This window comes from Echiichthys vipera, assembly GCF_963691815.1.
Source record: "Echiichthys vipera genome assembly, chromosome: 4".
Lineage (NCBI taxonomy): Eukaryota > Metazoa > Chordata > Actinopteri > Perciformes > Trachinidae > Echiichthys > Echiichthys vipera.
The window spans coordinates 23,236,639-23,251,779 of NC_139829.1; the positions used below are offsets into that span (position 1 = coordinate 23,236,639).

The following is a 15,141-nucleotide window of genomic DNA, read 5'->3' on the forward strand; positions in this document are numbered from 1 at the left end:
TACACAGCAATACATCCGCTATAATGATGCAGAAATATGATATATAATAGCAACACTCACAGGGGCCATTTTTCTGAATTATGAGTTGATATTTTTAGTACATTTCACTAACAGTACCTGTGTACCTTTAATTATATGACATTTTTTTAATACATGACTTTTAGTTGAGTGTCTTTAGACTGTAGTATTGCTTTTTTTTTTTACCTAAGTAAAGGCTCTGAATTCTTCCTCCACTCTCTGAAAATGTTTGGTGTAGGATAAGTGACCCTGATATCACCAGGCTAAATATGGTCAGTTTGAAATCCACTTAACAGAATTAAGTTGGCTATGTAGCATTAAACTGAAAGAAGTCATACAAGGACGGGAGGGTCCTTTCAGGATAAAAAAAAGCATGAAATAAAGTCTTTGTGTGAGTGCGACTGAGTATTGTTTACATAGAGGTTTTGCGTAACAGCCAATGTAAACCCGCCAACCTCCTCTTGATTTACCACAGTATTACTGAGTGTACACTGGCTTCAGAGGAGATTTGTCTTTGGTGAAAGAAGCAGAAATCTCTCTCTCTCTCTCTCTCTCTCTCTCTCTCTCTCTCTCTCTCTCTCTCTCTCTCTCTCTCTCTCTCTCTCTCTCTCTCTCTCTCTCTCTCTCTCTCTCTCTCTCTCTCTCTCTCTCTCTCTCTCTCTCTCTCTCTCTCTCTCGCTCTCTCTCTCTCTCTCGCTCTCTCTCGGCCTATAGTAAAGTTTGTGCTGGGCTCCCACCGTGGCCCAGACGGGGGTAATTTGATAGCAAGGCAAGGTCAAGACAGTGCGCTGTCCATGGTGCTGCGGCGGGCCAGGCTGGATGTTATCATCAAATTAGACAGGACAAGTTTCAAATCGATGCCACCCCCGGATGTCTGGAGACCGCCAACAGTCGGAGTTAAAGTCCTAACAAGTCCCCCCTGACAGGTCAACACCTCAACACAAACACACCTCTGATGCTGCAGCCTACAGGTCAGCAGCGCTGTGTTGGCGAGATAAGCACCAATCCCATTGAAGGCTCTAAGTGAAATATAGCTTTAGGTCCCCTGTTATTCTGCGGGCACTGCATGAGACTCGGCCAGCTGAGGCTGGATATCATGCTTTTATAAAGATTTTTTTTTCTACACTTGAAGTTCTTGTGCTTGCTGATTTAGTTGACTTTTCATTTATCCGTTTGCGAGGAATATCAAGGCACACTCACTCATATACGCACACACATCTGGGTTTATAATAAAGTCCATGCACATACTGTTATGAAAGGTCGAAAGTTGAGGTAAAAGCATCACTTTTGGGATCATTTATTGAACGGTTATTGTAATGCTATAAATATTTATATTGAGTATAGCTGTGGACAAAAAGGTTGCACGGTCAGTGGCATAAACAATGTGCTTTTCATCTTGAAAAGATCAAAGTATAGCATGTTTGTCTGGATATTTTGTATCCATAAAATGCAACACATAGTTTCATTATTCATTTTCAGATCAAACAAAATGTCATTATGAACCGTTTTTTTTCTTTTGCACTCCAGTTGCATTAAAAGAGCAGAATATAGAAAACATTTATTTTTATTGTTATCAGATAGAAATAGCCGTTTCTTAAAATAAAATTTAAAAAACGATTCCCTTTTCCCTGCAATTTACGTTTTACGTTTTGTTTCAAGTTTTCTACATTAAAATTAGTTTTTAATGCTATCCAACACTATTTATTTATTTCATTTTTAACATGTCTACATAGTCAAATACCAGTCGTATTCAATTGGATACTAAATAAATAATAAATAATAATAAAAAATAATAAAATCTGTGAATAACTATCTCGACATTGTTCGAATGGTAAAAATGAAAAGTTCCACTTTTGCCTATATATGCATCATAATAATAAATATTATTAATAACAATCCGTCTGTGAATGAGTAGAGAGGGGATCTGAGAGAGAAGGGAAGAGGGCACTGATTAGAGCTGCTGCCAATCTGTCACCGCCTGACAGCTTGTGCTGCAGGGATAAACAGCAATAAAGTAGAGTTGGCCGCTGTGTCGTTAACTTCACACACACTATCGCACGCGCACAACTCGCCACCGGAGGAGCAGGTAAATTCACTCAACTCCTCAAAGGGCCCCCGCCCGCCTATCATCGCCTCTGTCTTTCTCCCTGCATGTCAAACCAACCCTTCCTCCCGTCCTTCCTCCGTCAAACTCTCCTCTTTTCATCCTCCCTGCTGACTCAGGTAGCAAACACAATGAGGACCACCTCAGCGACGAGAAAGAAAGCTATTCAACCGGATGGAGAGATTGTGGACGGGAGGAGAGAGAGAGAGAGAGAGAGAGAGAGAGAGAGAGAGAGAGAGAGAGAGAGAGAGGAGAGAGAGAGAGAGAGAGAGAGAGAGAGAGAGACGTTATATCTGAATGACTGATAAAGAAATGAAATAGATGGGAACAAAGTCTTAGCCGTCGGGATGGGAAAGGAGGGGGTTAGGCTTCAGAGAGCAAGCTGCAAGGTGACTGCAGGCCCTTTAATAACACAAGTATATTAACTCGCTTAACCACGGAGATTCAAAATGAACCCAACTTCACTTAAGGGGCCTTGCAAACCATGAAATGCACATCAAAACATACACCTGCCAATCCCACCACCTATATTCCTCCAAGCACCCCCCCATCCACCGCTCTCCATCCGAGCTGTCTGTCATGGTGTGGCCCGGCTAATTTGAGTTCATTGGATGGCAATAATTTCATTTAGACCTTCATCTCTTTTTGGGGCTGGATGTAATGAGGATGCAGGGTGCTGCCAGTGAAAGGCCGCTCCCACAGTAATAATAACTTGGATCTTATTCTTACCCCACGCACCGCCGTGTTTATCCTCGGAGGGCTGCGTCCACATGATGAAACTCATCTATAATGTGTGATTTAATATCGCGTTGCACTCTGTTTTTTTTTTCTCTCTCAGAGATTTTAAACCCAAAAGAGAGAAGACGGTGGGCTTATATTGTGGTTTAGTTCAGAAGGTATACACCGGCAAAAACAGTCATCTTAGAGACATATTTCAGTCTTAAACTCAGAGATATTTGGATTATTTTTACACGGTTTTCAAAAAAATATTTAAATGGACAATATTTACCGAGCAGGTGCAAATTAAAGTCGAAATATTGACTCGTTTGACAGATGTGGGCTATTAACCTATTTTAGGTCTTTAAGAAAAAAAAATATTAAAAGAGAAAATATATGGCTAATGATTATTTTAAAGGCTTTTTTTTTTTTTTTACAGTGTCAGTCAAGTTCTTTTCTCTCACCACCAACTAATCGATATCTCACCAACTCCAATGCAATATTGATTTAGGGAGGATTGTACTTTAAGGATTTCTGGAAATACCTCATTATTTCGTTGCTTTAAGTGCAATAAAATATTTTTTCACATACAGTCGACTCCCTTCGATTTATTATGGTCGCTTAAAATAAAAGGATGCTCTTCATTTTTGCTCATGGATAACAAAACACTTCTGGAGTTGTTGTAAGTACTGATAAGATAGTTAAGAAGAATCGATCTCCCCTCCCTTTGTTCACTACAGAATGGACAATGAGTCGCTTTCCGATGATAAATCCAATTTGCAGTGTTGAGACAAACTCTCAGAAAACTTTGAGCAAACTATGCTTACAATTCCATAACAGCTATTTTTTTTTAAAAATGAGTTTAATTTAATTTCATGCATAGTCTTAACAATACTTTCTTTTTCGATACATGTTTTGAATTGTATTATTGTTGTTTCATTTATGAATTGTATCCATTTAGATATTGCTCCAGAGCGTCTTTTATGATAACGGTTTATCCAGGGGGTTATGAATACAGTACGTCACATGCATTTGTTTTCTTCGTTTTAATGACAATAGTTTATTACATGCGTGTAATGTAGTAGGCTACATTTAGATTTGAAAATAGGGCATACATTGATTTGATCTGATTTAGATTTTATAATATAATAATAATAATATTTTAGTGCTGTGCATTAGGTCGGTATCATTATTTATTTTGAGTAAATACTAAATCTATATTTTTTTAAAGTTCCTGTGCATGTTATTATTTATGATTAATTACTGATCACCTGTATCAGTATTTGTATTTTAGATGTGTATATTAAAGCAGTCAACTCGTTGGAAAATAAAAAATATATACACAAATAAACGTGGTTAGATTACAGGTGAGTGATGTAAATTCGCGCTCCCTTTAACTTTTGTCCTGTGTATTATGAGGAAATTACGTATCACAATGAAAGTTTAATTTTGCTGGCTAAGTGTGCACATCTTAGACACGAGAACACACAGGGACACGCTTAATTAAAATTGACATTTGTCTTTATGCTATTTGGCAAATGACAGAGTTTTAAATAACACACATTATTGGTCTTACGTTTTCCAATAGCCCATCGCATTTTACAGCCTGAGAAAGGCCCCGATTACAGGCCTACGTAGAGCACCTTCATCCTGACTGCCATTCATCAAAACAAAATGACCAATTTTCCCCAGTAAGCCGTCGGTGGCCTGTTAAACTGGGCCAATGAGCTGTGTTATACTCCCTTTCCTGCCTCCTTCATCACTGCTTGCCTAACACTTCTTCCCTGAAACCATCAGAGTGCAGCCCCAAATCTTAAAAGTCAGAGCCCGTTCTTCAAATGTATTGCATTTCAGAGGGTGTTTTTTTTACTGCAGGAGTCTTTAGGCCAGCAGAGTATCAGAGGAGGTGTAATTGAGGGGGCGGTGAGGGGATAGAGTAGCGGTCCGCCTGAAAGCTGCCATTAAAGCCAAATGGACTGAACACCGTAAAACGGCTCTGCCAACAGCTGTCCCACAATCGGAGACTTATATGCCAGGATCTTCAAGCACGCACACATTAAGGGCAGGCTGCTGATGCATTGGCTATTTAGAAGTATTAGACAGCAAAGCTGAGAAAAAGAAAACTCCGACAAATAATCACACGAAGATCCCGGTAATATTCCTATTATGTTCCTATGGAGACTTCAGTGTAGTTGTGCTTCTTGGTGATTTGGGTCTCTAAAGCCATTTTCACTTCTCTACAAGCCCCGCTCTTCTTAGAATAACCCGGGGAATGGATATATTTACTGGGAGAGCCGATTTGCTTTGCATATTTCCCCACATTATGTTTTCATAGGAGCACCCCCCCACCCCACCCCCCCAAGACAGGTGAGAGCGATTGACGGTCACGATATGTTTCTGCGCGCGAACGAGGAGAGGAAGTTCAGGGTACACATGCACAAGCTCCTTTTTTTTGTGTGTGGATTTGCTTTAAAACTTTTAATGACAGGAACTCAATGATGTTGTTTGCCGGTAGTTGTGCATAATATAAATATATATGATGTGTGATATCTCGCACGTCAAATGATTCGCATCATTAAACAGAATTATTTTGCATGTTTCTGGGGACTTTTGCATCTCTTAAGAGGCCCAGCAGCACTCTCCACTTGGTGCAACACCTGCGCTTGCACCTACCTCACCCCGCAGAATAAAGCCCAGTCACACTCTTTCCTAAATGTGATGTCTGTGGGCCCCAAGTGCTGTCTCAAGTCTGCGAGTCCTTATTAGAATAGAGAAGGAGAGAAGCGATTGAAGAGGAGTTGTTTCCACTGGATTAAATGGTTTCTCTGCAAGTCAATGAATATGTAATGATGTCTAACGAAACCGGCCAGTGAGTTCTGTGCTCTGGTACACAGGGCCTAACTATATTAAAGACCTCTTCTGCTCAGGAAAAAAAACACAGTGTAGAGCCGGGGCAAAGAAAAGAGGGAGAAAATAGGGGAAGGGAAGAAGGGATACAATCTTGAATGCATCTCCAAGCTTAAGCCACACATTCTCCCTCAGTCAATAGATGAAAAAGTATTTGCTCACGTACTGAGAAAGAAAGAAAGAAAGAGAGAGAGAGAGAGAGAGAGAGAGAGAGAGAGAGAGAGAGAGAGAGAGAGAGAGAGAGAGAAAGAGAGAGAGAGACACTCTTCTTTAAGCAAGGGTGGGGGGTGAATTTACATTTTTGCTTTGGAAATATTGTTTCTGATAAGCAGTCATGCCAATAAAGAAATTGAATTGAATTGATGGAGAAGGGTGGATAGAGAGAGAGAGAGAGAGAGGGAGGGAGGGAGAGAGAGAGGGAAAGAGAGAGAGAGAAAGAGTTCCACCACCATGATTGTTAAAGATATTTCTCCCTTAGTATACCCGATAAAACATTGATTGTTGCAGTTAGTTGACCCGTAAAATTTGGGGGTTAGTTTTCTCTTCTGAGCTGAGCATATAATTATGCAAATAGTGATCTGACAGTGATCCGCTGGAGGAGGGCTGAAGGAGAGGGTGTGTGTGTGTGTGTGTGTGTGTGTGTGTGCGTGTGTGTGTGAGGGGGGCTGTCAGAGGGGTGACATTCCAAGTTTGCCTAACGCCTGGTTCCTTTTGGAAAGAGTTCATCTTCTGCTGCATATCAGAGGGCTGGAGCAAGCAAGCGTGACAACAACTCTCTTAAAAGTAAAAATTGAAATATCTGGCTGTGGCAGCACAGGGGTTCCCCAACTTTTTCATGTCAAGGGCCCTACCCAACCCCACCCACTCCTCTTCAAATCTGCCATTACAGCACAGACCCCCCATTTGGCAGGATTTCATCCTAAAGCTCCGCAGCTGATGCTATTTTCTGTTGGAGATATGATTCAGTGTGGAGCCGTCTGTAACTGTCTGAATGACAATAGCCGGGAGAGTGAAACCTATAATCAAATCAGTCATACCTATTATAAATTCACACGCTGTGCTAACTTCTAGCGAGTAAAAAAAGACAGACGCATCAGACTATTTCTCCTTAGGATTTGGGGATCCCTCCTCGGGAGGGTCCCGGGGACTTAAATGAGAGAGCCTAAACCAGCCACCCCGTAGACATGAAGAGATCATCACTGTCTTTAGAAGTGGCTAGACAGCTACATGCGACAAAGTGCCGCATGAGCGGTCAATCTGAATGCACAGGGCCCTCAAGAGACTCACTCATGGATAAATGGGATATAGTTTCTATTTAGACTTACGCTAAGAAGCCAGATAACAGATGAGCACATTTAGAAACTGAAAAAAAAACTTGTGGCACAACTTTCTCTGTACTGAAATGACTTAACTGACTTCACCTAACTTTTAATGTCACCATCTAATCTGTAAAATAGACTTCTAGATAGTGAACAAGTCTTGAGGCATAGGCTGCATTAATTCTACTTCATTTCTCTGTGTATTAGTTACTTTTCATGATCACTGTCTGCAGGTCATAATTTATGGTACGAAAATCATTGATTTGGACAGAAGGCAGGTTATTTTTTATTAAATTCCGAAAATTCTCACTTCAATATGCCCCCTTTAAATATCATAGAATTGTTCAATGAGATGGTATTCTCCTTGAGGAAAAAACACACAAGACAGAAAGTTAAGTAATGTGTGTATCTGTTCCTGTGTGTGTGATTGAATGCCTCTTTAATCAGCGGCCTGACACGGTGTGAGGGGGACTCGCCTGGTTCCACTTGTTGTTCAGGGGTTAATGGAAAGATTTCTAAAGATTTATTGAGGGGGCGTTTAATGACCTGATCGGTTTCACCGTGTGAAAACAAATGATGCTGTAAAACCTCGCTGAGTTGGAGGGGGGGCTCACTTTGCCAAAATTAATGACCAAAAAGAGGGGAATTACTGTTTATAGTTTGTTTTCCTTTTAACACACTTAGTGACTTACTCACTATAATGATACAATCACTTTAAAGATATTGCTTTCTTTCAGTGTAGCCTGACCTATAGGACATGATTTAAACTGTCAAACTTTTATGTACTGGTTAACTTCCAAACACAACACTGAAATAAGGTGAAATGTGTGGTTTGAACGGTTTAGTAACATGCCAAAATACACTTAACACTGGCTGATTGAGTGGCAGCAAATACATGTTGGTTGGATAGATTTCATAAAAGTCATGTGAGAGGATGACTCAGGTCATTTTCACCAGGTGCTCGACTTTCTCGTCCCGCTGCACTCGCTTTACACTTTCGGGCACATCTCTTTGTCTATCGTCGCACCTGACTTTCTCCTACTGCTGATTTATTCTACCACGCATTCCTCATGTCTTCCCTCATGGGTGAATAAATAGTTAATAAAAATAATAGCAAGTTGTAAAAGTTCATTTTAATAGGTTAATTACAAAAATGAAATCAACTTCAAAATCATTTTAAAGACAGTTTAAAACCAAATGGATCAGAAGAAAAGAATGGGAGAAATATTTGAGAATATAAGAAAAATATGGGACCGGGCAGTTTCATAAAATCCAAAAGGCTAATGTGATAAAACAAAAATAGGCATGTTCCTTAAACATACATACAACACATAAACCATCTGCAAAACCTCAAGTCTTCAAAGCAATTGCCAAAATGAGTCCCATTTTATTTGCAGACTGTACTTTGGATTGAAGCCACTCTTACATTTTTAGTTCCATTCACATATGGATGCTGGATATTATTAAAAAAAACAGTGAACAGAGTCTTGTTTATTCCTAAGGCAACAATATACAAATTATGGAGTTATAAATGAACTGATTGTAGCTGAAAAGCAGAAAGATGAGCAATGGTATCTTGAAACGAAACTCATCAAATCCAATAATAAGACAACTTCTTTGCTGTAACCTGGAGAGATCGGAATCAAATTAAAAGGAAATTAGGCCTGCAACCATCAGCCATAGTTGTCTCATTACAGCAGAGAGATAATCCACAAAAGCCCTAAACCATAAACACAGTGGGCAGTATTTCACAGTGTAAAAGTTAAACAATGGGAACTATTTGAAGTTTAAAAAAAAAAAAAAAAAAGGTATATATTTAAGAATGTGTCTAAGGTATCATGAGATTACCCGGTTTGAGTTTTTACTAATGTCATGACACATTAGAAATGTATTCCATTAAGCCTTGAGTGGTTTATAAAGCACACCAGCCTTGTGGAATTTTTTTTATCTTGTTTGTGTCACATAGTCAGATTATGTGCAGCTGAGCAGGGAGCTGACTTTGTCACTTCTAAGTATACACAAGAAGAGTACTTCGCTCTGAGGAGAAAAGGGGAAAAATAGATATGTTACATTCCTCCAACATCTAAGGAAATATCATTCAGGCTTACAATAATATTGAAATCTTGGATTTCCTGACATGTGTAAGGCGATATATTGAGGCTTTATGAGTGTTGTGAGCTGACTTCTGGCTCCTGTTAAAATGAGATATCCCTCAAACTCATTTTGATGCTTGACTTTAAGTAATTTTAAATATGCTCAGTGTCCTGAATTTTTCATATTCAGCACAGGTTGTGTTTGTTTTATTTGTTTCATCATTTTCAATCATCCTGTAACATCAATTTCAAGGATATAAAATTGGAAAAAAAAGATATACAATATATCTATAATAAACTGAGAAAAGGACTCTCCAGTTTTGCAAATCAATCCAAGAGATATTCTAAAGTAAACACTTACAGCTTCATTATTGTCTTAATATAAAAAAAAACAACTATGAGACATATGAGACATTTAGTTTGAGAAATCAAAAAAAAGATCTGTTATTATAAGCAATCCCAGAAATACATGGCACACATTTAAATACATTTTTACATAAAGCTGAATGAGAAAAATCCTGTTTTATAAGCAGACTGCATGTGCGGCGGGTTAGAGAATGAAGAGGTCATAAAAAACAATACCCTTTGTCAGAATAAAACAAATGGTCACCAGTTGTGAGTGTGTGGAAAACATTGTTGTGGTTAAAGGCTTAAAAAAAAAGAAGGAGATGGGCTCAGGTGGAAATGATATTGAACCTTCTTAGAGGATACCATACATGAGCTGATGTTGAGGCTAAGCAGTCCAGACTTTAGGACCGATGAGGAAGAGGGAGAGGGAGAGGAGGGAGAGACTGAGCAGTGCAGACTGGAGGGCAGGCGGGGCATTAGCTCAGTTCAGGCTGATGTCAGGACAATTAGAGGTGCACCACAGCGCATTGTGCACAGCGCCTGTCAGCCTTAATCTCTGCTGCCGTGGCCAGTACCCGCAGCCAGGCCACAGCCCATGGGAAGCACTAACACTCAGGCCCATATTGCTTTGACAGTTGCGCTCATCTAGAAGTAATGCAAAACGTTATTGTGATGTATACATGGTGACCCTGTACTCTTGTCTCTTACAACAACAAGGCTATGTGTGTGTGCTCAGCTAGGGAGAGCTGGAAGGGAGAAATGACACTCAGGGTGAAGAGTGAGGAGAGAAAGATGGAGGGAGGTTACAGAGGGAAAAAAAAAGAAAAAATAACAGAAAGGATTTCGAACCTTAGCCTCCCTTTCTGCAATCCCCCCCGATCCCTTGCCACATACCCCTTCCCTCTCCTCTTGTTCCGAGTCATTTTTGTTGCTCCTCTACAAATCTTGGTGTTTGTTTTTGAGGGAGCTGCTGCGTGTGGTGACCGTGTTAGAGAACTCCTCCGCCTCCTCATCCTCTTTCGCCTCCAGGACCTCACTGAAGAACCTGAAGATGGAGATGTAACTCATCCAGGAGGTCAACTCATGCCGCTCTGTACCTACATGTGAAAAAAACACACACACATAAACATAAGCATGAGCGGGGTTCACAAAATATTTGCTTACTGTAAAGTCAGCAACACAGTGTGTGGTGGACATTCTGACATAATTAAAAATGTAGCTCTGCATGCTATACACCTGCTGTGGCAACACAAACGGTGAAGACAAATTAGATGACATTTTTAGTCCTGTAAGGCTCACCACTCCCTCAATGCATTGCATCGCTCCGTTCAAGTCTAAGGCCTTACGCATGAGAACCATAGCAGCCTATGACCTATTAGCCCAATGGGACAGCCTTAATATGTTATCCAAGTGGATACCTGATAATCAACACCGCTACACGTCCCTCTTTCCATCTCAAGCCTTTCAATAAAACCAGAGTTATGCACAATGGGGGCACTAAGCGAAACCAGTGGAGCGGTAGTCATTCATTCTAAAGGGCTGATTGTGGATAGGCAAGACAGAAGCTGGAGAGAGGTAACTTGTGAGCATATCAAGTGGTCTGCCGGTGGCGGGGGGAGGCAGCAGTGCTGGGTTTCCCTCTGACCTCCTCCAGGTTAGCCATTTCCCAAGTTGGGGTCACACTGGAGCTTGAAATCTGGTACACGCGCCTCAGGTTCCTGCTAACCTCAGGGGTTAGGGTATCGCTGGCCAGCTATTTTAGCTGGATAGCTTGCAAACTCAATGGCATTTTCTATGCTTCTGCTACGCCAGCTAGTCCTGCTACAGAACACCTTGGCGGCGCATCGGAGCAAACACGACCATCGTGGCTGCAGCTGTTGCCTGACTCATCTCCTACTCCTGCTCGCTAACCATTCACTGAGAGCGCTAACAGATAATGGCTTGTTTCTGCCGCCATTGGCTAGCAGCTCAGCTGCTTAGCAACACAACTGTAACTGGACTTGAGAAGCCATACTGAGGTGCTCTCTTTTTTCCCAGAGGGAGAATAGGTTTGCTGCAAGATGATATTAAGAGTTTCATCCCCTGATACATGGATCCAAGAAAAATTTACATGTGTTTACAGACAGAGGGATGAGTGAATACAAGCCTTCAAGTAATGAGTTTTCTTTTTTTGAATCCTTATTTGCACACTTGTTTTTTATTTTTTATTAGGTGGGACCTGCATTTTTTTTCAAGATAAGAAAATTAAAATGTGTCCTTTTCTCGGGAGGATTAAAAAAAGGATAAGCTTAGTATTTGAAATCAGTTAGGCTTGTATGAAAAAAACTGGACCCAGCAGAAAAGGGTTGAAAAACCATGACCCTTGTGGATGAGTCAAATCATTAGTACATTAAAAAATACCAATTAACTTCTGCTCCTGCTCAGTGTCTTTCTCCTCCTTTCTCCTCTGTGTACATGCGATCGGCTATAAAAAGCTAGGCTAGAAGGCTACAGGGATACAATTAGGAAGCACCTTAAAGGCTCTCTCACTATAGACAGGCCTCTGATGACCACTGCACTCACCCCGTGTTTATTAGATTGACCCCTGCCTGGACGCATTAATGGTGATCGTGTGTGTGCACGTGTGTTTGTCTGTGTGATTGTTAGACTGGGGGTAAATGCGGGAACTGTGTGTAGATTTGGCTTCAGTTGCCGGTGGTGTGTTTTGTCTGTGTGTAATTTGTGTGTACGAGTATGTAAGGGGGTTCTCGATCACTCTGAGATAAGGGACTACGCTGCACGCTATATAGAAAGCAGAATGCAGTCAGTGCCTTGGGTCAAATTTACTGGCCTGGCAATCATGGGAGTCAATAACCCCGCACTCTCAGTGAGTCTGCTACCTGTGTAAGGCTCAACATAACACCCGTCCCTGGAAAACAAAGACACAGCCCTCTCACACCTCTAATCTATCATTTATATCCAATTTGAGGCACTGTGATCTTTTTCTACCCCCTCCTCCTCCATTTTCCCTGTCTCATCGGTCTCTCCCTCACTAGTGTTTTTACTTCTGTTTTGTCCTTTTTTTTTCTACCGCAGAAGCGATCAATGCCGCAGTGCTCTCTCATTCACCCTGAACTGGTGGTGAACTCCTCCGGAACGCCGCCAGCCTCTCCACCCTATCCCATCGCAGTCCGGGGTCACCAGGGGGGCGTCTGTGCCAATATGCAGATGAGCCTGTGCCCCTCCAATGACTCTGTGTGTTAAGCTCCACCCCTCTATATGGTGGAGCCCCCACCAACCCACCCAACAATACTCACACACATAGAGACATAAACCCATTCTCACACTGCCTTAAATAGGCCTTTAACAGCTTACGTCCACTCTTCCTTTAATAGCCAAAGTGTGTCGAACCTAATGGATGTTGTCAAAGCTGAGATGCGACGACTGATTTAGAGGAGGGACCCCAATGACCAGGCTTCAATAGCCTCTAAAGAATGAGAGAGAGACAGAATTACCTCAGCTATGCCACAAATCAAAGTAATATAGTTAAAAGATGTGGGGATCGATGAGGTGTCATCTGGTTGTATCTGGTTGTATCTTGTATAAACCATACAGCCAATGAGCACTACTTTATCTTAAATTTTAGTCCCTTACTGAAAAAAGTTTTTCCAACTGCCAAGCAGTTTTTTTATTTTTATTTTTTTTTACGAGCAATTGATTTCATGTATTGTTAAACAAGTTATAATGGACAAAGAACAATTTTAATCTGTTTAATTACAACTTGCATCTTGTGTTTAACTGGTCAAATACAGTTGTGTGTATGTGTGTTTATTGTTCTTTCTTGCATTCACTTTGAATCAATGAAGTTGTGTTAATTTTAACAAGATCATTGTAACTGCATTAATTTAATAAAGTTATTGTAAATGCAATTATGTCCTCATTTATTGTAAATGCAATAATGATGTTACTGTGCTCTGTAACATTGGGTATTATCATGGGATGTGCAGAAAAAAATTCTCTTTACTTTGACAATGTGTTTGTAATTAGCATTAAGCAATGGCAAGCTTAACTAAGATTATTTCTGTAAGTGGAATGATGACGGCCGTAACCTTGAGGTGAGGCAAAATACACACACACACACCCACGGAGCTCTACGTTGATGTTTCACTGTAATGCAGGAAAAAGCAAGTATGTGGTCTGTAAAGCTCCCATCCCATGCTCTCTGCTCAGGTCGTGGCAGAGTTTCAGTCCGGCACCTAACCTGTGCCCTGTGTTTGAACATTCTGTGTGTGTTGTCTGAGCCTGGTGAGGCTGCCTCATTATGTGACAGGCAGAGGAGAGTATTTGATCCTGGATATTTAGCCTCCTCCACTCTGTCACAGCCACTGGAGCCCTCTCAAGGTAATTGACTGACTGTTTGATCTCCCTCTGACTCTACACTGGTACAAGACACTGACACACACACACACACATTCGGCACTTGCAAGCATCTATTAATGGGTGGCACACACTCACACATACCCTCCCCCAAAACACCAAACAATCCAACACGCTCCCCCCTACACACACACACACACACACACACACACACACACACACACACACACACACACACACACACACACACACACACACACACACACACACACACACACACACACACACACACACACACACACACACACACACACACACACACACACACGAACACACACACACACACACACACACACAGTTGTTATCATTTGTATGCAGTTAGGTAAGGGAACAGAGGAGGAGAGTTTTGAGCTGTTAAAAAGGAAACAAGGAAACTCCTCCATAGCTATGGGCCATGCTTTCTTCCCTCCGCTGCATGCTGTTACAAATGGTAATCGGCTCTGATTGTCACAAATTTCAAAACAAACGCTAGGTGACTGAAAAGCCAAAGTGACGCCCCGAGTGATACTCCGACAGAAAGCCAGAATCAAAGCATGCCGACTATAATTAGGTTCCATCTGGGCTACATTATTTAAAGCCGCACCAGTTAATTGCTTGTGTACAAATGGCCTATTTTATTTGAATCAAAGTTTTTTTGTGATTCGTAATTACATTGATGTGAAGGGGGCTATATCTCTTTACTTCATTTATAATATAAATACATATTCAAATTATTAAGAGGACTTTGAGGCAGGGGAAATGTAAAGTGACAATACTTTTTCTTTGCATCATTTAATTTCTTTAAACAATTATGAGTGCTTAATCAAATATACTGACATTTGGGTTAAACATTTAACGAGCTTCAATTAAAAAAAGGAGATGAACAGTGATATAATCATGAAGGGAAAATTACAAAATATGGATACCTAACAGGAATGATGCACATGATATTATTGCATGCAGATGCAAACTTTTTCTCATTTCCTCTTGTCAGAGTTTTCATCAAAAATCTAACAAAAACAACGCATTTTCTTATCGATTTCCTATCGACGGTAACCTAAGCTTTTGTTTTATCTTGATGTGAGGCAGAGATGTGTGTTCTGGTGCGGGCCATGGCTGACTGTAACCTTAGGCGGTCTGTTGTTTGTGGAAACTATCTGTTGCATGGATCAGCGTTGGGGAATCGCTATCTGTATCCTGGTTGTCAGATGATCGGATTTCCGCCCCTGACGCTCTCTGA

General features: G+C 40.9%; 1 protein-coding gene across 1 annotated transcript in view; it reads right to left on the reverse strand.

The window, feature by feature from the left end:
* Positions 1 to 8,272: 8,272 nt before the first annotated feature.
* The window catches only part of arb2a (ARB2 cotranscriptional regulator A), a 90,399-nt gene continuing 83,530 nt past the window's right edge, over positions 8,273 to 15,141 (reverse strand). Inside the window, exon 5 of the mRNA XM_083912857.1 lies at positions 8,273 to 10,603. Coding sequence (XP_083768983.1) covers positions 10,443 to 10,603 — 161 coding nt within the window. The 3' untranslated portion in view covers positions 8,273 to 10,442. The remainder of the gene's footprint in view (positions 10,604 to 15,141) is intronic.